This window comes from Cyclopterus lumpus, chromosome 18 (assembly GCF_009769545.1).
Source record: "Cyclopterus lumpus isolate fCycLum1 chromosome 18, fCycLum1.pri, whole genome shotgun sequence".
Classification (NCBI taxonomy): domain Eukaryota; kingdom Metazoa; phylum Chordata; class Actinopteri; order Perciformes; family Cyclopteridae; genus Cyclopterus; species Cyclopterus lumpus.
The window spans coordinates 4,864,555-4,886,561 of record NC_046983.1 but is presented as its reverse complement, the minus strand read 5'-3'; the positions used below and the strand labels follow the sequence as shown (position 1 = coordinate 4,886,561).

Here is a 22,007-nt window from a genome sequence, read left to right as displayed (position 1 = left end):
AAGTTTACTTAAAAAAACACGTTTTACAGTCGTATACTTGTCAAATCCTCGTGCACAAGCCTCTCTGACCTCGGTGTTAATTAACCTTTCCATCATCAGTTCATTCAGCTAAGGTTAAGGAATGTTTTTTTAATAAAAAAACATTCCTTTTTCCAAAAACAAGCAAAACATTCAAAGATTAGGAAGCCATGTATTTTTAGGCGACACGCGTAAAATGAAAATATACTATATCCTACTAATGCATCATTTTAAAGACATAATTTTTTAGGAAAAACAATTATACAGCCAGTTAGCAGCCATTGTTGTTGTGCAGAACTAGATGTGTGTGAATCAATTAGCATCAGAGTTGCTGTATTTTGTTACTTTAGACAGAATCATGCTAGCTGTTTCTTAGGTGAAGCTAACTGTCTGCATGGCTTAATGTTTAGCTAACGCACAAGAGTGGTATCAATCTAAGCTATCAGCAAGGAAACTAATATGCGTTATTCCCAAAATGTCCAATTATTCCTATATCCACTGCCTTTTTAAGTTCCTGAAGGATGTTTGATACCACTCTCACATCTGCACATTAGCTACATCTTAAACTACAGCCAGCAGCCAGTTAGCCTAGCTTAGCACAACGGGGAAAAGGCAAGGTTGCTCTGTCCAAAGCTAACAAAATGTAGTACCTCTAAAGCCCACTAATTCACATATATATATATATATATATATATATATATATATATATATATATATATATATATATATATATATGTTTAATCTGTAAAAACAACAATCTATGGTTTTAGAAGGGGTCACTTTGCTAAGCTACGCTAACCTGCTGCTCGCTGTTGGCTGTACAGACGTGAGACGTAAGCACAAGATAGATGAGCATATTTGCAAAATGGCCAACTATTCCTGGAAACACTTTTCTCCAATATTTAGTATACGAGATATTTTGTATTTTTTGAAAACATTGTACTCTCCTCTACAATTTAGAATAAAGTGTTCTTTGCTCAATATTGTATGTCAGGACTGGTTGTGCAACATGGATAACATGCATTTTTTAATGATGCACTCAAAAGTTGTTTTGTCTTGCAGTGTCACCGAGGTTAAAACTTCAAACAGCCTAAAACATTTCAAACTAAACCACTAATAACCATGTCTTTGAATTTTTTGCAGAAAACCATCATGCACTCTGTAATCAAGCCAAGCTTATAATCAATAAATCAAGTGTTGTGATACTATAAATGAGCTACTATATGCGATGGCAAGTCTAAGGATTTGGAGATGAAAACAGGCATTTGCTGATGACATTTTATGGCTCTTTGTGTCGGATATGTTTAAAACATTATGCTAAAATGTATGAAAATTATGTCTGCATCAACTGCAATTTGACAACTTTTTTTGCCCCCCTCTTAATTTCGCCCCAGACGCTTTTGAAAAACGATCATACCCTGCAGGGATAATCAAAGAAGCAGGGGATCCATCTTGACACAACACCTTCTCATCTCGCCTCTGAAAGCAGCTTGCATTGAAAGGACAGATTAAAAAACATTGCTGCCATGTTAGATACAGACCAGCACTCACGCTCCATAATTATTAGCCTGATGATTGCACACGCGAGTGTTTTCGGCTGTTGCATCTGGCTCTCCGCTGGATGATGGAAGTTGTTGTATGTCTCCCAGCCGCATTTCTTTTTTTTCATGGCTGTCAAAAATTGCATTCTGAGAAAGCCGTACTCCTCTCATCAAGAGTCATAATTTACTTGTCAAAGCAGGGGTCCTCTCAGCGTGCGGGAGGCTCCCCGGCGTTATAATTGCGAGACGGTTTGGTTCTCCTGAAATGCCTCCAGTCAGGATGGAGCACAGGCCCGCTAGTCAGGCTTTGTGTGCTCTTTCCTTTTAAAAGTAGCCATTTACTGAGAAAATTGTAAAACACGGTTAACCCCCCCCCCCCACACACACACACACACACACACACACACACACACACACACACACACACACACACACACACACACACACACACTTGACTAGCTTCACTATACTTTCACCATCAACTCCTTGTCATCAGTTACTTTCAACCCCTTCGGTGCTCAGAGAGTCCTCTCTACGCTGACACGAGGTCGCCATCTTGTGGAGAGAGGATGTAAGTCAGTGCAGGTCAGCTGAGGTCCGCCTGAGAAATCAAGTTGCAGCCAGAAATATATATGATTTTATTTTATTTTTTTAAAGCATTGAAAGAGTGATATTATATGAATCAGTCAAAAAGCAGAATACTAAACACAGTAATTCTCATGTACTGTACATTTATCTGCAGCTTTATACTACTACTTTTATTTCAGAGGTAATTATTGTACTTTTCACTCTCAGCTGGTTACTGCTTAGATTATGATTACAAATAAATAAAACACGAACAATACGATGCATTGTTCATGGTTCTCTCAGTGGCCTGTGAGGCACTTACAAAAAGAGCCGTGTCTAGTTGGGGAGTTTTGTTACATTTACACATATTTGAGAAATGAAAACAAATTATTACAGCTTTTAAAAACGATTCTGCCCCTTCAATCATCTCACAACCCTCGTAAAAGTAAATGTTTTCTTTGTGATATTTGTACATTTGACTGTAAATAAAGAATCTGATTACTTATTCCAACCGCATTTTTAATTTATCCAGAAATATTTGCATTACAAATAAGACACTCTTCCTCTAGATAAATTCATCACAGTTCAACGCCACCATGTCCTCCATCTTCTCTAACAGCCCCTCAATCAAAGACTTGCTTCTCCTGTTGCTCAGCACGTGATACCCGCCCCCGCATCTCCCCACGAGCCCCGCCAGCTCCCCGTTCCTCAGGATGCGCTGCTCTGCGCTCTCCCCTAACATTTCCCCCCACGTGAACAGCACCAGCGTGCGCCGCCAAATGTCTTCCCCGAGCAAACCCGCGTGTCCCTCGACCGCCCTCCTGTACTTCTGCGTGCAGGTCAGGAAGGCCGGCATGAGCAGGAGGACCGCGTGCGGTCCGGGGCGACACCAGGAGACGCCGTCGAGGACGCTGGTTCTCTGCGCGGCGCTGGTCGGATCCGGACCGTCGCGCCACCTCAGACCCAGCGGCTCGGCGACGGCGAGTCGGCGTCCGGCGACCTGACCCCTCCAGTGCCGGAACGTAGAGCCGTCCGGTTCGGACGCCTCGCCGCACAGGATGGTGACGCCGGAGGGGGAGCGAGACGACCAGGACTCCCCTAACACCAACACCCTCAAATCCGACCCGGGAAGGTTTGAGCTTCCCTGACTTGCAGATAACAACGTGACATCTTGAACGACCTTTTGCCCTTTCCAGATTCTCTCTGGCTCGGCCGCCGCTATCTCTTTTAGAGTTTCAAGGGGACAGTTCTTATCCTCCTTTTCCTTGTCTCCTCTATCGGACTCCCTTCCTCTTCCCTTGTCCCTCCTCTCACTGACCTCTCGGTACATTAAGTGCAAGTCGTCGTCTGAGCTCTCGGCTGCAGCCGAGAAAGGATCCGCCTCACGGTCTCCAACCTCATCCGGTCCGGTCTCCAAGTCCCTCCTCTTTCTTTTGTGCAACCTTTGCTCTCGGTCCTGCAGATCCTGTTCCCACTGGCCCAGTTTCTTGAGCGACACCTTTAAGTTTGTCTCCTTGGTGTGAAGTTCCTCCTTCAGCAGAGCCAAGTCTCTCCCCATCTCGTCCAACTGCTGCGTCGTGGCGTCCACGCGCTCGTTCCTCGTCTGCAACTCCGACTTCCAGCCGAGCAGCTCGCTCTCTTCATTTCTTAAGTAGCCCTCCCTCTCCTTCAGCTCCCTCTCGTGGTCTTTCAGGCCTTTCACCTTCTCCTGAAGATCTTGCCCGTGATGATTGAGCTCCTTCTGTCGGCCCTCCAGAGCTCGAAGCAAGCTCTCCAGCTCCCTTTCCCTTTTCTCTATATTCTGGGCTCTCGTGCTCACTTCCTGCTCGAGTTTCTCTACTTCCTCCCGGTCTCTTTGTTGCTTTTCTAGACCTGCTTCCCGTTCGCTGAGTTCCTCTTCCTCGCTTTCTAACTTCACCTCTTTGCCCGCCAGCTCTCTCTCTTTGGCGTCAAGCTCATTTGCTCTTCTGCTCAGAAGCTGCTCCCTTTCTCCTACTTTGTTTTCCCTTTCCAGGAATTCCTCCTCCTTCGTTCCGAGCTCACTTTGTTTCTGGAAATGCTCTCTCATTTCATCCCTCTGCCTTTTTGCCTCAGCTTGCAGTTTGTCATTTTCCTCCCTCAATCCCGCGACCTCCACATCTCTCTCTTTAATGCTCTTCACCTGCTCTTCGTATCCCCGGAGATGCTTTCTAACTTCCCCTTCGAGCTTTGCCGTCTCCGTCCTCATCTTCTCGTTTTGCTCCCGCAGCTCCTCGACTCTCCTCCGACTCTCCTCGTATTTCTCCGAGGCCTCCTCCGAGCACCGCGCCGCGCGATCCCGCTCCCCCGCGATGGACTCCACGCTCTCCTCCCTCCTCGCCACCTCCTTCTCGTACTCCAGGATCATGCTCGTCGTCTCCTCCTCCATCTGGCGAACGAGCTCCTTCAGCTCGGACTTCGTCTGCTCGATCGTCAGCCTCAGCCGGACGATCTCTCTCTCGTCTTCTCCGCCTCGTCGCCTCAGCTCTTCTTCTTTGGCCCGAAGTCTTTCCGTCATTTCCGCGTCTTTTTTCCTCTCCTGCTCCGCGTGACGCCGCCGTATCTCCGCGATGCCGAGGGTTTGGAGTTTATTGCTCTCGTTCAGCTCTTCGATTTCTTTCAAGTGGTTCGCGCTCGTCTTCTTGGCCTCATCAATCTCACAGTCTCTGATTTCTAGCAGTCGGTTTAACTCCCTTTCTCCGGCCTCGTCCTTCTTCCTCTGCTCTTCCCTCCAGCTTCTCTCCCTGCACTCGGCCCGCTGTTTGGCACTTTCCATCTCGCTTTCCTTTTCCTTTAGTCTTCTCTCGGCGTCGCTCAAAAGCTCTCGTTTCATCTCCTCCATCTCTCGCTCGGCCTCTCTCTCTTGATTCAGAAGGACTTCGCCAATGTCCTTTAGGTGCTGATTCAATTGTTCTATCACTCCGTCTTGTTCCCGGAGCTTTTGCTCCATCTGTTTCTTGTGATTTAAATGATCTCTTTCTCTTTCCTCCTCCGTCCGCCGCAAGCGCCGCTCAAGTTCTTCCGCTTCTCTCTCTCTTTCCTCCACGACTTGCTTGAAATGTAAATGGTGTGTTTCTTTCTCTTCCTTTCGTCGCAGCTTCTCCTTCATCTCCTTCATCTCCTCGGCTTCTCTTTCCTTCTCCTCCTTGAGACTCATGAGGAGCGTTTCCTTTTCCTGGTCCCTTTCTTGCATCAGTTCTTTGATTTCATTCGCGTGCCCACGTTTTAACTTCTCTATAAGTCCGTCTCTCTCCTGCAGTTTTTGCAATATGTATTTCTCATGATTCTCTTTCATCACTTGCTTCTCTTTTTCATTTTCTAACGCCTTTTCTTCTGTGTGGGCTCTGTGCTTTTGCCCCAACTCTCTTATCTCCCTTCGTCCTTCCTGCAACTGTTTCTCGTATTTTTCTGCAAACTGTTGTTTCAGCTCTTTAGTCTCTCTTTGTCGTTCTTGTTCAATGTCCCTTATTTTATCGCTGCACTGCTGTTGGACCCTTTCAACATCTTCCTTCTCCTCCTTCACCGTTCTGTCTACTTCCTCCCGGTGCACAGCGCTCCTCGTCTCCATTAGTTCTTCCGTTTCTTTCGTTTTTCTCGCCGTTTCTTCCCGATGCTGCAGTTTTAACACTTCCAGCTCGTTTCCCTTCTCCTGCATTTTCTGTGCCGTATCTTTTTTGCATTTAAGATGAATTGCTTCCTTCTCTTTTTCACTTTCCAGCATCTTCCCCTCCGTGTGGAGGCGATGCCTTTGCTCTAACTCGGCCATCTCTCTCTTTTTCGCTTGTCTTTGTTCCTCTGTTTCTTTTGCAAACCGCTCTTTCAGCTCAGCGATCTCTCTGAGTTGTTCGTGTTGCGTGTCCTTTATTTCATTGTCATGCTGTAGTTTGACTCTTTCTACATCTTCTTTATTGTCTTTCAACCTCTGATCAATTTCTTCTTTCATCGTCTCCACTATTTCACAGATCTTTCTGGCCATCTCTTCCTGATGTTGCCGTTTTATGTCTTTTATCTCCGTCCCTCTCTCTTGCATTTGTCTCTCTATTTCTTCACGATGCTGTAATTTAATTTCTTCAACTTTCTCCTGCATAGCTTTTTCATATTGTTTTGCGTTGCCAAGAGCGATCTGCTTTTCCTCTGATGCCTTCTCCCTCATTTCTTCTCGCTCTTTATCTTTTTCAAGTAGTTTTATTTCCATCTCCCTGTTCTTTTCCTCTTCTTTTCTCTCGAGAATATCATCGTGGCGTCTCTTGGTCTCGTCCATTTCTGCTTTTAAAGAAGCGACGTTTTCCATCCACTCTGCGTTCTCTTTTTTCTGCAACTCTTCCAATTTCTTAACCTCACTCACGGCCTCTTCCCTCTGTTTTCTCTCGTGTTCGTTTTCTACAGCGGCACGTTCGAGGTCCAGCAGCTTCAGTTGCTGCTCGTCGTTTCTTTCTCTCAGTTCCTCGATCTCTCTCTCTCTCCGCTCCAGGTTGAGCGCCGCGTCGTGCTTTTCTCCTTCACTCTGGTTCAGCGCCGCACGGATTCTCTCGTTCTCTACGCTCAGATCCTGAGTTTCTCTCTCTTTATCCTCCGTGAGCCATCGCATCCTCTCCTCTAGCTCTCCAATATCATTCTTCCTCTCGTCCATCCTCCTGTCCTCCTCCTCCTCTTCTTCCCTTGGAACGTCGGCCTTTCCGGGTGACTTCGCCTTTTTCTTCCTGTCGAAAAACCACCGCATTCTTTTCACCTCCCTCTCTCTCATATTTTTCAACTCATCCTCCTGACGGAGCATTTTATCTCCCACGTCCTTCAGACGCTGGTTGAACTTCTCGTTCCTCGACTGGCTCAGAGTCCTGACCTCCTGAACCAGGCCGGAGAAAGCCTCGCACCTGTTCATCGCTGCCATCTTTTCCACCTTCTGCAGGAGCGCCGTCACCTCAGCGGAGCCTCCGTTTCCTCTTCCCCCTCCGTCCACACTGCTGATGACGTGGTACCGGCCCCTGCACTTCTCCAGCAGGCCCCGGAGATCCCTGCCCCCACCCTGGACGTGCTGCTCGATATCCACCCCCTCTCGAAGCTGATCCCCGTGTGTGAACAGCAATATCGTGTGTCTCCACACGCCGTCGCCGAGAAGCTCCAGATGCTCCGTCACGTGCGCCGCCCTCACCAGCGTATCCACCCTCAGAGTCAGCAGGAGCGCGTGGGGCCCCGGAGGACACAGGGCCACGCTACTGACGATCTCCCTCTTCACCCTCTCAGGTGTGGCGCCCGCTACACCTCCCTCCCAGCCGGGAGTGTCCACCACCGTCACCATCCGCATGCCCACCTCCGCCTGCTGACGGACGCACTCCTCCGTCACCGCCCCGGCCTGGAAGGAGAGCGCTTTGCCGAGGATGGCGTTCCCGGCGGAGCTCTTTCCGGTCTCACGCTCGCCCAGGAGAACCAGTCTGACCTCGAGTAGACGTCGGGGAGCCTTGGAGAACGACTGGTGGGCGTCTAACTCGGAGCCCTGAAGACCATCGCCTGGAAGGGAGAAAGGTACAGATCTGTGACGAAACCAGAAAAACATGAAAACAAGCCAACAGCCACACAGCCACTGTTAGCATGTCGGCTTTGTACGTTTTATTTGCTAAAATGTTAGAAAACAAGTTACCTACACATTCATTTCAGACTTAACATTCATTCTGGTGCAATATTCACTCTACTTTTAGCTTTTTGTTCTCCACTAACTTTTTGTTTGCTTAGCACTTTGTTGTCTGTTGGTGCTGGACAGATAAAGTGCGTTGTGTTTATCAGCATTTATTTTGTTGTTGTGAAAATGACCCGAACTATTAATTAATTAAATTTCAATTAAATTCATTATGTATAGCCCAACATCACAATTTACATATTTGCCTCAGAGGACTTTCCAATCTGTACACATACAACATCCTCTGACCTTTGACCCTCACATCGGTTCACCGGAGAAACTTTAACGGGGAGAAAAAAAAGGAAGAAACCTCCAGGGGAGCAACAGAAGTGCAATATATGTCATGTGTACAGAGACTTTGGAGCTGAGAGGCGGAGTACAGCTTCAAGCATTTCATCTATTTTCTAATAATAAATACATTCAGCTGGTTTTTCGGTGTACGATTGTGGTTTTGTGTATTTGAAAGGACTGAACTCACTCATCAGCGCTGCTTTGATGGTCCCTCTCTGCAGCTGGGCCTCCATCTGCCTCTGTTTCTTCCTCCTCTCCCTCGCTCTCCTCTTCCCGTCTGCTTCCAGACCCACCAGGACCGTGTCGTCCATCTCCAAGTGGCTGCTTCCGTCCTTCTTCCCCTCCACCATCTCCTCCAGCTTCCTCATCAGCTCTCTGACCTGCGTCCCGTCTCCTTTGCTCCGGTTGTTCACGACGTGGTATCTGCTCCCGCACTTCCGGAGGAGTCTCTGGAGCCCCGGGCCGCTCGTCGAGATCCGCTGCTCCATGGACGCCAGGCCCAGCTCGTCCCCCCTGGTGAACAGCAGCACGGCGTGCTCCCAAACCCCTTTTCCCAGCGGCCCCAGGTGCTCCTCGATCTCACTGATGCAGTCCTCTGTTATGGAGGCGCAGGATCGCACCACCAGGAGCACAGCGTGGGGTCCAGGAGGGCAAAGCGACACACTCCGCAAAGTCTCCCTCCTCACCCAGTTGGGCGTGCTGTTGAGCGGGTAGTACCACTCCCAACCCGGCGTGTCCACCACCGTGACTCTCCTCCCGGCCACATCGGCTCGCCTTTTCACGCACTCCTCCGTGGGCTTCCCGCTCTCGAAGCCTCCCACTCCTCCCAGGATGGTGTTGCCCGCCGCGCTCTTCCCGGCCCCCTTCCTACCCAGGAGGACCAGTCGGAGCTCTGGGAGAGCCGGGGGGTCGATGCGCGAGTCAGGAGGGAGCCGCGAGTCCATGGCGGCCTGCCGACTCTCATCTGTGATGAAAGGGAGCAGTACTTCCTCAGTGCACCGTACCGGATGAGCTGAATGACACACAACACAGTGTGACATCGATCAATCATGTAGTCTCTCACTTATTGAAGCTGCACTTTAAACCATATTCTTTATTGTTTTACTTCAATGACCATAATTAGATTGCGTACTTACAAAACACCTAAAACATTAAATTGCATTTGGCGTCAGAAAGTATATATTTGTGTTATTCAAGCTTATTTAAATGTTATAATACTTAAGGAAACAAAGCGCGTAGGAGCTCGACAACTCACCACCATTCGAGACGATGACTGGACTGCAGTTTTTATCCGTCACGTCCATCACCGCTATGCGTCTGCGTTCTTCCTCTCGTCCTTCCTCTTCCTCTTTCTGGTCTCTTACAGGAAGAGTTTATTCACAACCGTTGTGAAAGACGAACAGGAACACCCTCGCGGTGACTTGAACTGAACTCAGAAAACTGGAAGACTCGTCACGTGAACACGTTTATTTTTAAACACTCTGATTCAAGACGACAGGAAGTCAAACGGCGGCGTGTAAGCTTCTCTGAAGTGCACGCGCTCGCATGACACGCACGCACGCACGCCAATGCACGCGTGCATGTCTGCACACGTCTGCAAAGATGAATCCGTGCATGCACATGGAGAACATGCGCATGCGTATGCGTCACGATGAGAGCTGCAGAGCTCGTTACTGCCACACGCTGTCCTGTGGTGTGAAAACAAGTTGCTTAATACAAAGTGTTCTGACTCATTTTGGGATCTAAATGTCACGTAAACACTGAAAGTAACAGCAACACTTGAGGAAGAGCATCCGTCATCAGCTTGACCAGAATACACTGTGCTGTATGTTCCACAATCTAATCAACGTTTCATTTTAATATCAGACAGTTACCGGTTCCTTATATTTAAAATACACAAATATTATTATACAAAAAAGTCTATTCTCGACCTTGGAAACCGGAGTTGACGCAATATTCTCACCACAAGGTCAATTTAGCAATTGTTCTGGAGCTTTCAAGCAAACTCATACTGTTAAATATTCTTATAAATGGGCGTTAAAGTAAAGAACTACCCATCACTTTTTGTTTTTCTAATTCTGCATCTCCTTCAGAGTTTGCGTCTTTATGCAAACATTAGACATGTTTATCCCCCTCTAAGTATAAGGGAGCAACACCTAAATCAACACTGGTTCAAACAAGAACCAGAACAGCCAACTCAATTTATTTTCCAGCTACAGATGAATTGTTGTCGTTTTTTTTGTGTAAGGATCCGGTTTCATCCGGTCGGCCTGCTGTCACCGTGTGGACAACATGTTCCCGGGGTCCAGTCCCATGAAAACACACAACAGCACATTAGATCACGTCCTTTATATGAATCACCTTTTCCCTCAGCAGCACCATGTCTGGGTTAATAAATACAAAAAAAAAACTGTTTACGGAAAAGGGCTGAATCAGCCGTATTGATTTGGTGCCATTAACCCCAGTGGAGTTGTTTTTAAGGTCTCTAAAGTGTTGTGGGTGAATATTACCATGATGGATGCCAAATTAATGACTTTTTATTGGACTCCCTGCAGCAGCAGCAGCAGGAGCAGCACTTCCCTCAGAATATTAGCCATCTAAAAGACTCCCCCATTTCATGAATAAAAAACAGCCCACCAAAAAAAACTCAAATCCACCAGCGACACTGAAGCTCACAGTGGTTGTAATTTGCGTTGGTATTTGCTGATTAGTTTGCCCCTGGAATGTACTGGTCAATCAAGAAGATAAGTGGTGGAAATGGGAAACACAGAAACACGCAGTGCAGCGTTTCCTCTCTAATTTTATTCCGTGGGTATTTTTTTTTTAGCTTCGCTACCACATCTGTCGCTGACTTTGAATCCGTTTTAAAGGATCCAATCATTTCAAAAACTTGCATCTTTCTGCTTTTAGATGGAAATTTTTCTTTTATGCTAATGTATTTTTTTTGTGGGGGGGTAGTACTGATGGAAATTCTTTCTCATGGAAGCAGCAGATGAATAAATGAACGAAGGACAAGGACGTATTGTGCTCATTTCTTCCTCTTTAGTGCTCTTAAATGTGGAAAAGGAAACTGTGTGTACTTGCAAAGAGTGAAAGCAGAACGCGTTCTCAGGAGTAAAGTAGGAGGAAGCAGCAGTGAGAGGGGGGTTGGTGGTGTAACAGCAGCAATGCACGGGGTCGTAGTGGTATTAGTAGTAATACCAGTAAAGGTGATAATAAAACACAGTCGTTGGTGTGGTTTTCTTTACCGACAGTCAGATTTGAGCCAATTGCGGTTGCCACATCTGGCTGTGAGCCAACAACTACATCACTGAAGGAGTTTTTGGCCACTGGTAGTGCTATGAAGTCATGTTTGTCCCTGTTTTGTTTGCAGAAGAGCAGAAGAGGCCTGCAAACGGGCGTAAAGCTTTAAAAGATCGACCAAATGTTGGCTTTGCAAATATTAAATGAGGGAGGAAATGTATTCATTCAAGTTTATTAGACCTCGATGAGTGAAATTCAGAAATAAGAAATATTGAAGAAAATATAGTTGCTGAGTCGACAAAAAAACAAAGTGCTTAAACGTCACTAAAGATTATGTTCAAATGGAGAGAATTGAGGAAACGTGTTGAATTTGTATTCATTTATTTTAAACGTGCAAACGTTTTAAAAGTGCAAACTTGTAATCAGACTCTGATTAGTGAAGCTCACATTATAAGTGGCCTTCCGGGAATTACCAACTGATCTGAGGCCACAACAGTCGGTGGGGCTTAAGGGAGTATCCTACGTGTGTGTGAAGAAAACACAAACACACACACAACACCCCCGATAAAAAGCCTCACGCTCGTAAACATGCCACCGCAAACCATCTGAGGAAGCTAGAAACAAGAGGGACGGATCAACAGTGTTAAAATAGAGCCGTGAAGAGTTTTTCTTTCAGGATAAACGTGAATTATTAGCTACACTAAATACAGACATTGTGTACCTTCTACCAGCTTCTCAACCTTGAATAAAGTAATGGTAGACGGTAGGAACGAGGGCTGTAGTAAGTTATTGCAACTCTTCCTCTGGGGACCATGAATGTATGTAATGTAACATAGACGTGTGTCCTCCTTGTCATCGGTAATACGATGAAGATGGTCGTCTTCGTCACATTAAACATGCATAACAAGCCGTGTTTGAGAGCTCAAACATCAGACCCGTATCTGTCCGAGCTTCAGCCAGCTGTGGTTTGAACAGAGACGGTAGATTCCACATCCTGCTCCTAAATTGGACTGACCGTTACACCCACCATGGCACCATTTCTCTGTAGAGGTCTTACACACACACACACACACACACACACACACACACATGGATGGCTCTTCCTTTCCCCTGTAGGGTATAAAAGAAGAAGCCTCCCAAGTCGGAGCAGCAGCGGCAGACCGACTCCGACCAGCAGCTTCTCTCCGAGGTGAGTCTCCACTCTGCACGTGAACTCACTTCACCCACGCAGAGTTTTTTTGCATTAATTAGTAAGAACTCAAATACATTTTTTTATCGCAACCGAACAATTTCCTCTGTAGTTTTCTTCTTTTTTTTTCTTTCTTTTTTTATGTTCTAAAGATGCGAAAAGAAGGATGCCACATCTGAAAGTCATTTGGGACATTTCTGCGTTTGTTGTTGTGAAATCTCGTCGACTGAACGCACCCAAAACGAAGCCTATTGTGCATTATTAGAACTAGTTTTAATATCGATGTAATAGAACATAAAAAACAGAAGGTTTATGTCCATACATTTTATGATACATGCAAAACCTGGTGCATTTAACATTGCTGTGGGAAGTATGGTCTTTGCAGAGAGTTTTATGGTGCGCCACCTAAAAGGCTCCTGCTGGGGAACATGTGTGGGGACTTTTCTCCTGTGTCAGCATTCTCCACAGTTGTGTTAAAAACATGTGTGTGTGTGTGTGTGTGTATGTATCTATGTATGTATATACGTATGTAAAGACACTACATGCATTTACTCAAGCACAGCCTTTGAATACTTGAGAATTTCCATTTTGTGCCACTCGTAGTTCATTTTAATACTTTTAAAAGTGTTTTACGCCAAACTTGTGAAACAATGTGCAACGCCTTTGGTGTGAACGCAGCATGAGAGTGGATCAATCGCTCTCTCTCTCCTAGTGGCTCTAAATGTGGCGCTCGAGGGAGATCGGCATGTTTTTAATGCAGTTGAGTGAATGTTGTGTGATGTTATTTTAAGTTTGCCTTCATTTAACATGAATCGTGTAGGTTATCAATAGGAAACACACGTGATGTGATGCAACAGTAGGCGCACTTTACAGAAGTAAAAGTCTCTTTGCTGAAGAAACACGGCCTTGTGACTAATAACTTTATTATATTGCGGAAAACTGCCGAATCAATTTACAAGTAACATTTAACATCATCCACAGCTGATTAAAAAAATATGTATCTTGTTTAGTCCAGTGAAAGATAAATGTGAGAGGTCCTAAGATAATGAATATTAGGTTATAATTCACTCTTAACACCTCATAAACACCTGCAATGTGACAATGAGCTTTAATGCTACTTCACATTTGGGGTATCCGCTCATCGCATGTTTTTATGTGAACTCTTAATCTGGAAAGTAACCACAGATGACACATAGATGTGGTCGAGTAAAAACCACAATACAGTAGAATAAAACGGAAACACTCAAGTCAAGTACAAGTCACTGTCCGTCTGTCTGCCTGTCTGTCTGCCTGTCTGTCTGCATAAGGTAAGCATGTCTCTGTGCCACCGGTGGTTGAAAACAGAGCGTCCTCTGTGTTGAATGATGACTCAAACGTGGTCCCCAAACGTCTCTGCTCGACCGGCACACGCCCACATTACGCAACAGTGGGCCTCGTTCTCGGGCAGGTGTTTGGAACACACACCCACACACACGTACGCACACACACACACCCACGCTCTGCTCGCACCGTAGGAAAACGTGTGTGTGTGTGTGTGTAAAGGTCGTGGCAGTGAGTTCGTGCTGCTCGCTGACGTCATTTCCTTTTTGGTTTCAGGTAAACTGAGGCTCTTTGTTTACGTTCAGTTTTATGTGTTTGAACCTTCAGTTTGTTGATTTGTTTCCAACTTAATTTGAATTATTTCATCTTCTTTGTCACTTGTACTGCTACCAACAATAAAACGTGTATTATTATTATTGGTAATTAGTCCATAATAACATGATTTCCCACTGTGGTTTTCCTTCCATGGCGGCTCTGCGTTATTTTCTGTGTGTGACTGCCAAAAAAAAGTGGAAATAAATCCCCAAACACGAAAAACAAAGCGTGTCTTTCTTCACCAGCGTCTTCCAGGAAGAGGAGCGGCCGTAAACTCGCCTCCAGCCACAAACACACACACACGGAAACCACATGTGGTACCAAAGCCTTTCACAAGCTTCAATACGTTAACGCTTTTTAATTTAATTAAAATAGGTCCTTCTTAAATTAAAAGGGACACAGGCTCACACTCTATCTATCTCACACACACACACACACACACTCAGGAGTGTTTCCAGTTGTTGCACAGATGTGAAGCAGATGGGTTTCAGCCTTAGAGAAACTATGTAGACGAACTCGAGGCCTATTTTTAAACGTGGGGGTCTAGATTTATTGCAAACATACACAAAAGTATAGTGTAAAAAAAAAAAAAAGAAAGTGATGTGTTTTCCATCTGCTCTCCTCTTCCAGTCCTGCCACGGATCCTCCGCCCTGAACGACCCCCACCATGTCTGATCAAGGCGCCGGCCCGACCTCCTCTCTCGCCCCCCCTCCTCCCTCCGGACCCCCTCCCAAGATGACGAACCGCGGCCGCTCCGCGGATCCCATCTCCAGCTCCAACTCGGACTCGACCGACATGCCCGAGTTTGAGCCCTTTGGGGTCCCGGGACCGAGAGGGTTTCCCCCCATGACTGGTGAGGGGGGTGCACTGTAAAGCGTTAATTATTAAGTTGAACATGTTATATAACAAGTTATAGTTTGAAACCATGAATACATATCGCAATGAAACTTCCCCAGTTTGATTACTTGCTTGACACAGCTATTTGTTGGTGTTACAAATATTATGACATTGTATTTAATGACAGTTAAAGTACTAAAATTATGCATTAAGTCATTAAATATGCACACATTTGCATGAACACGGGGTGAAACCAGGCTCAATATTATATTTTAGATCGTAAACGTATAAGGGTCAAAGGTTTTTAGGAATTAAATGTTCTATAAATCAGGCTGTGAATAAACCCCTCTGTAAAAACCTTTATAATTTGAATATGAATTAAATTGTAAAGTTTAGTGTATGTATTTGCTGAAGTGGAGATTTCTGGATCAGAGCAAAAATCTAAACCTGACAAAAGAATAATATTGTAAAATTCACTTCATTTTGAAGACACTACATGGGGGAATAGAGTAAAATAATAATAGATATCACTATTAAACTTTTTTAAGTTTTCTGACATGTTATGTTCAAATATGCACATAAACCATGAGCTAATGCTAACCTTTGGTGAATTTGGGTACAAATCTACAGCCAAATGTAGAGAAATAAAGACCTATATTTGTATTATCGTCTAAAAGAACACATGTTGTGGAAGCGAAATCTCAAAATTGACCATAAATTATGTTTTTCTTTCCCGGGGTGCCTCCCATATACGAAGTCTTCTTCTTTTAAGGGCAGAAGACAGAACTCTTGAGAAGAGAGAGCCCACTCTTACCGACAATGACACGGTTTCCTGTAGTTCCTGCACATGATTGACATGATTGACGTCCAAACAGGATAAATTGCGCTCACTTCCTGCAGCTTGTCTCCGCTCTCCGCCCTGAGGGGTTGTCAGAAAGCTGCTCGGGGAGAGATAATCCAGATGCGACCGCAGTTCATGAAGGCAGCGACCGGCGTCTTTGTGATATTGTCTTTCGTCCCTCTGTCAGAGTTTTTGGACATTTCCAGCGTGGACATGATGAAGGGGCCGGATGAGAGCAACAAGAAGCAACACCGCACCGCGATGTTCAACTCCGACTATCTCATCGTCCGTCGAGGGCAAGAGTTCCAGGTCAGGATCTCCTTCAACCGACCCTACAAACCCGCCACGGACACGTTCGCCGTGGAGTTTGTCATCGGTGAGCTGAGCACACTGTAGTTGTGTCGCCTGTGACCTTCTTGACCTTTGCATAAATCTGCCATTACTCCCCCCCCCCCCACTCCGTTCACCCAGGCTCCAGCCCTCAGTACAGCAAGGGCACCTATATTCCCGTCTTCCCCACCAAGGAGCGCCAAAGCTCCTGGGAAGGCCGCGTCGTAGACGCCGCCGACTTAACGGTCACGATGGGCGTCACTCCCGCGGCAAACTGCATCGTGGGGAAGTACCACATGTACGTGGCCGTGAAGACGCCCTTCGGCATCCGCAGGACCAGATGGGACAAGAGCCAAGACCTCTACGTCCTCTTCAATCCCTGGGGGCCGGGTCGGTTGAGGCTTTTTGAACGCAACTTTTTTTTTGTTGTGGCTTTTCCATCGTCTATTTTTTCCTCACACTGCTGTCTTTTTTTTTTTTTTGTCCTCAGATGATGCCGTGTTTCTGGACGATGAGAGCGAGAGGCAGGAGTGCGTGATGACCGAGATGGGGATCATCTACCACGGCTCCTACGACGACATCGCCGAGAGGAACTGGAACTACGGACAGGTAGAAGGAAAAACAAACATTTCAAGAAGGCTTCTCACGACCGAATCTCCTAATTATTGTTGACTTGTTTTCTTCTAGTTTAACTACGGAGTCCTGGATGCCTGTCTGTACATCATGGACCGGTCTGACATGCCCATCACCAACAGAGGAGACCCCATGAAGGTGACCAGAAAGGCTTCTGCTATGGTGAGAACATATTCATTTACATCCACTAAAACACAGGAAACTGGTTCACACATGCATGAGGTACGCAATTAAACATCACTGCACAGTAAAACATAATTAATGATCCATATTGGCAGATCCCTTTGTTGTTTGATTATAGCAGCTGGTCTACGATGATTTATTTATTCATTTAATTTAATTTAATTTAATTTATTTTATTTATTTTATTTATTTTATTTATTTTATTTATTTTATTTATTTTATTTATTTTATTTATTTTATTTATTTTATTTATTTTATTTATTTTATTTATTTTATTTATTGACATTATTGACAATTCAAATCATATAAAATATTGTAATTCTATTAATCAAAACAAAACAAAAAGCTTGTCTCTTGTAGTTTTAATGATGTATTATAAGCTGCTTATACCTATTCATCTTTAATATCTTGTTGTGAAAACATCTCTTTGTTGTTGTGTATTTATTAAAGTTTCTCAACAACACTACATTTTACGATCACGTTACACCACCAGCTTGAAATATGACGAGCTGTCATCTCAATGTTTTCCCTCATTGAATAATAATTATTTATCTGCTAGACTAGAGAAAAGCTTTTTCAGAAAAATCCCAGCATTTCAAAATAAAGTGTCATTTGCCAAACATACGGGCTTTCACTGTGTTCATTATATAAAACCTGTATTACACCTCATACTATCTTTTTATTTCCTGAATATTTCCCTGCAAATTTAAAGGGGAAAACTATTATTTGTCGTGATTTTAAGGCCTTTTTTACAGTGAAAAATGTTGTCACGGGGACCTTTCAATAAATGTCTATAAAATCTGCTCAGCTGAACTCTCGCGATGACGACGGCGTGCTGGTGGGGAACTGGAGCGGCGACTACACCTACGGAGTGGCGCCCACCTCCTGGACCGGCAGCACGGACATCCTGCTCACCTACGCCAGCAGCAAGATGCCCGTCAGCTTCGCTCAGTGCTGGGTCTACGCCGCCGTCTTCAACACCTGTGAGATCTTTACTGGACCCAAGTAGTGTTATATGTATCCTCTCCAATCTGGTTCCAAGTGAGAATTTGAAAGTGTTATAAAAAGATGAGAAAGGGCAACCGCGTTGCTATGAATGAACTTACACCAGGAAACGTAACCAGCGTCAGAAATTCTCAAGAAGAAAAGGAATTGTAGGATTTCATGCATAAGCTCAATGAGATAGGAAAGGAAGCATGGAAAACACAACTTCATTGCGCTCGTATACTTTTAAAAGTATACGACCCATTTTTTAGCATTATGGCTGCAACTTGGGGCTCAATGTCTGGCTTTATAGTTCAATTAAAGTTGTATTTATGAAGCACCTTTCAAACAAATCAATGCAAAAGATGTTTGCAAAGGATTGACAAGACGAAAATCATCATAAAAATCATCATAGAGTAAAGATCATGGTAAAACAGTAGAGTTAGAGCAAAATAAATGAAGGAATAAACTATATATAAATACAAAAACACCTAAAACAATGCATACAATCAGACTTAATAATAAGCAATAATATCAAGAATCGTAAAATTCTAAAACACTATAAAAGCCACGCTGAACAGGCGGGTTTCTAGTTCCTGTGGAGGACATCTTTCTAGTTAAAGGACGAGCCGCTCTACTCGCTGAGCCACAGTTGTATTCCAATCATAATATTTGACTTTGTTCTCTCCTCGTTTTCCCCTCCAGTCCTGCGCTGCCTGGGCATCCCGTCGCGGGTCGTCACCAACTTCTTCTCCGCTCACGACAACGATGGAAACCTGAAGACCGACATCATCCTGGACGAGAGCGGCAGGATCGACCGCGTCCGCACCAGAGACACGATCTGGTAAAAACATCTCACCGCAATGCAGAGATATCGACTTTTGACCTCAAAGACTGGCTGAGATCGCCATAACATTAGTCACGAATAGTCATGGTCCCCAGAGGATGACTCTGGGGACTCGCAGACTTTTCTTTCACATCAGCATCATCCCGAAATGTTTACTTGCTAACAGGGAATATAAAAATATGATCAACAGTTTGCTATGGGATTTTTTGAGCACGTTCATGCTCCTCAGAAGATACATACATACTTACATGCTGAGCACTCCACGCTTAGCTCCATCCACAGACCCCAAACCTCAAGATATATGTTTTCTTTTCTATATAGAGGCCTCCTTTGGTAACAAATTTAGATGATAATACAAACAGAACTTGTATCATACTAATGTCTATGATGATATTTGAAATAATGTTTTTCATCAGGAACTACCACTGCTGGAATGAGTGCTACATGTCCAGACCAGACCTCCCAACTGGCTTTGGAGGCTGGCAGGTTGTGGATGCAACACCGCAGGAGACCAGCGATGGTAAATAACAATATATTAATATTAGCTGCTTTTATGATAAAAAGGTTATTAAGAGTTCTATTTATTGCTCATCCAATTATTCACAGAGATCCCAAGATTATTAATCGTATTCTCTATTATCCACAAAGGCATGTACAGATGTGGCCCTGCATCAGTCCAGGCCATAAAACACGGGCACATATGCTTCCCATTCGATGCTGCCTTTGTGTTTGCTGAGGTGAGTCTTTGAATCACATCGTTTCAGTGTGATTTTCTGTGTGTAAATTAAGTACGGTAAGTGTAAGTGTCCCGACAGGTCAACAGCGACGTGGTGTTTTACACCCGGAGTAAAGACGGGTCCCTGGAGCCAGTCAAGGTGAACCGGACTCACGTGGGCCGCATGGTTCTGACCAAGACTCCGGGAGACGTAACCCGTCGAGATATCACCGATCAATACAAGTTTCCTGAAGGTCAGAGACAAAATAATGTCTTTTGAAACGCGGAAACGAGGCTCCGACGTGAATCCATAAAATGCTTCATTGTTTACGACCACTCTCTCTGCAGGCAGCACAGAGGAGCGGACCGTCCTGGAAAAAGCGGAGCAGTACGGCTGTGGCCGAGACAAGTCCGACCTCCCCGAGGCCGACGTGGACCTGGTCCTGCCCGCGATGGAGATCAGCGTGGGCGACGACTTCGAGCTGAGCCTGGAGTTCGTCAACCGCAGCGGCGAGCGCCGCACCGTGGACGCCTACATCAACGGGAGCGTGGTGTATTACACCGGGGTCACCAGCTCCGAGTTCCTGTTCAGCAATCCCACCGTGACGATCGAGCCCAACAAAAGTGAGAAAGGCGTTTTGATTTGTTTTCTAACCGGCGGAAATTTAAAAAAAGGCGATGCAGAGCTGCGTTTCTGTGTTCTCCAGGTGTGAAGGAGTTGGTGGAGGTCAAGTCTAAAAGATACATGAAGAGCCTCGTGGAGCAGGCCAACCTCCACTTCATCGCCACCGGGAAGGTCAAGGAGACGGGCCAGATCGTCACCGCCATGAAAGTCGTCACTCTGCACAATCCCAAGCTCACCGTCGCGGTCGGTCCCTTTTAATCCGTCCGCACAAACGATTCATCTTTAGTTTCTACTCCCTTTCCTCTTTAAGTCCTTTTCTTTTGTCGTTGTTGTGTCCTTCAGGTGTCCAACGGCGGCAAAGTGAACGAGGAGATGACGGCGACTGTGGAGTTTACGAACCCCTTCACCTTCAGCCTGGAGGGCGTCTACATTCGCATGGAAGGACCCGGGATCATGCTGCCCATGTCCAAATATTACAGGTGAGTTCATCACAGAAAGGGAACTGGTCTTATAACTCGTTAAAATATGTGAAGCGTTTCAGTTTGTAACCACACAAACCACAGAAATTACTATCTGTGCGTCGAGTTCAACGTGTTCATGAGATTTTTACAAATGTGCATTTTTAAAAAGAAATCCACTGCCTGATTTTTTTAATTCAAGACCTGCCAGGTTTTTTAATAACCAACTGACTGTCCATTTGCCCCAAAAGAAGAAAAGTGTGATTCTTGGTGTAAACACTTTACAATCTATCTTGCGTTCACAAGACCAAATAAATCAAGTCGTTGCAGGTTTAAGCATGTTTTTGTACCCTTATCATCACGTGTTACTGCTTCTGGCATCCAACTAACTCTGCTGGTTTCAGTCTGATCCCAGGAAACTCCTCTCTGACCTGGACCGAGTACTTCATCCCGCAGAGGGCTGGCAGCAGCAGGTTGATGGCGTCTCTGGACTGTCCCGCTCTCAGGCAGGTCTACGGCACGGCGCCCGTCACCATCGGCGATCGATCGCTGTAGGACCACCGGCGCCAGACGACGGTCAACTCCCTGACAAATGATAAACCTCTCACATAGTTACACAACCAGAGGTTTGCAGCAGCTTGACAGGTGTAGCTTCAGCATTTATGATACGAATGGCAATTGTATGACGCCACCGTACACAAGAGAAGTTTCAGTTAGTTGCAATCTGCACCCTCACTGCTAGATGGCGCCAAATACAAGAAAATCGATCAAAAAACAGCGTTAAATTATATTCTCTTTATTTGTGGTTGTGGTTACACATTGATTATGGCTGCCTTTGACATAATTCCTTCATTTAATCATTCCCGACTCCTTATAAGGACAGTAAAGACCCTTCATATTTTACTCTAAATTGAGTGGTAAACAGGGATTTCTTACAATAACAAATTATTGTTGAATTTTTTACTTTCACACCCAGAATTAACACACTCACATGGATATGCAAAAAAAAAAAGTAAGGCTCCATTAATCTATTTGTGTCCATTAGTGGCAGAATTACACAAAGACAAGATGACAGATCATTTGTTGTGAATGGGAGCTAACCACGTGATGCTTTGTTTCATTTAATACATAATAAAATGTTGATTAACGCAGCTTCAACTTCATTTTCAAGATGTACTCCCACTATGCAACCTTTCTATATCGAGCTATGAATTCAGTTTGTTCCCATCTTTCTTTGTCAGAACAAATGCAAATATCAAGCAAATAAAAGATGAATAACTGCATCATTTTCCTCAGGAGTGTGCGTCTGTTGATTCAGGGCTCATAATTGGTTGGCATCATTCCATCTTAACTTTTAATTAAGCAATAATCATTCCTGGC

The 22,007-nt window shown here is 45.0% G+C and overlaps 2 protein-coding genes across 3 annotated transcripts; one reads left to right on the top strand and one right to left on the bottom strand.

The window, feature by feature from the left end:
• Nucleotides 1–2,624: 2,624 nt before the first annotated feature.
• Nucleotides 2,625–9,554, bottom strand: si:dkey-185m8.2 (trichohyalin). Of its 2 annotated transcripts, none has more exons than XM_034556727.1 (3): nt 9,362–9,554; nt 8,294–9,118; nt 2,625–7,649 (listed from the first exon to the last, which is right to left on the bottom strand). In XM_034556727.1, exons 1-3 carry the CDS (start codon nt 9,408–9,410, stop codon nt 2,692–2,694), a joined length of 5,832 nt encoding a protein of 1,943 aa, XP_034412618.1. In that variant the 5' UTR covers nt 9,411–9,554; the 3' UTR covers nt 2,625–2,691. The 2 variants fall into 2 exon arrangements, with proteins under 2 accessions (XP_034412618.1, XP_034412619.1); XM_034556728.1 differs by having other exon boundaries at nt 8,294–9,070.
• Nucleotides 9,555–12,407: 2,853 nt separating this feature from the next.
• Nucleotides 12,408–21,910, top strand: f13a1b (coagulation factor XIII, A1 polypeptide b). The gene is made up of 15 exons (XM_034556696.1): nt 12,408–12,538; nt 14,804–15,027; nt 16,040–16,228; nt 16,324–16,572; nt 16,673–16,791; nt 16,870–16,977; nt 17,807–17,981; nt 18,688–18,826; nt 19,246–19,349; nt 19,478–19,566; nt 19,645–19,798; nt 19,893–20,168; nt 20,252–20,412; nt 20,512–20,648; nt 21,032–21,910. The coding sequence occupies exons 2-15, from the start codon at nt 14,841–14,843 to the stop codon at nt 21,180–21,182; spliced, it is 2,238 nt and encodes a 745-aa protein (XP_034412587.1). The 5' UTR covers nt 12,408–12,538; nt 14,804–14,840; the 3' UTR covers nt 21,183–21,910.
• Nucleotides 21,911–22,007: the final 97 nt, after the last annotated feature.

Bases quoted from the DNA above. Each gene is read 5' to 3' on its own strand.
- f13a1b (XM_034556696.1), top strand. From the start codon at position 14,841: ATGTCTGATCAAGGCGCCGGCCCGACCTCCTCTCTCGCCCCCCCTCCT. The intron at 16,978-17,806 runs GTGAGAACATAT...AAATCTGCTCAG, and splicing joins CCAGAAAGGCTTCTGCTATG to CTGAACTCTCGCGATGACGA. The intron at 18,827-19,245 runs GTAAAAACATCT...GTTTTTCATCAG, and splicing joins CGCACCAGAGACACGATCTG to GAACTACCACTGCTGGAATG.
- si:dkey-185m8.2 (XM_034556727.1), bottom strand. From the start codon at position 9,410: ATGGACGTGACGGATAAAAACTGCAGTCCAGTCATCGTCTCGAATGGT. The intron at 9,119-9,361 runs GTGAGTTGTCGA...TGTGTCATTCAG, and splicing joins AGTCATCGTCTCGAATGGTG to CTCATCCGGTACGGTGCACT. The intron at 7,650-8,293 runs GTGAGTTCAGTC...TCTCCCTTCCAG, and splicing joins CATCAAAGCAGCGCTGATGA to GCGATGGTCTTCAGGGCTCC.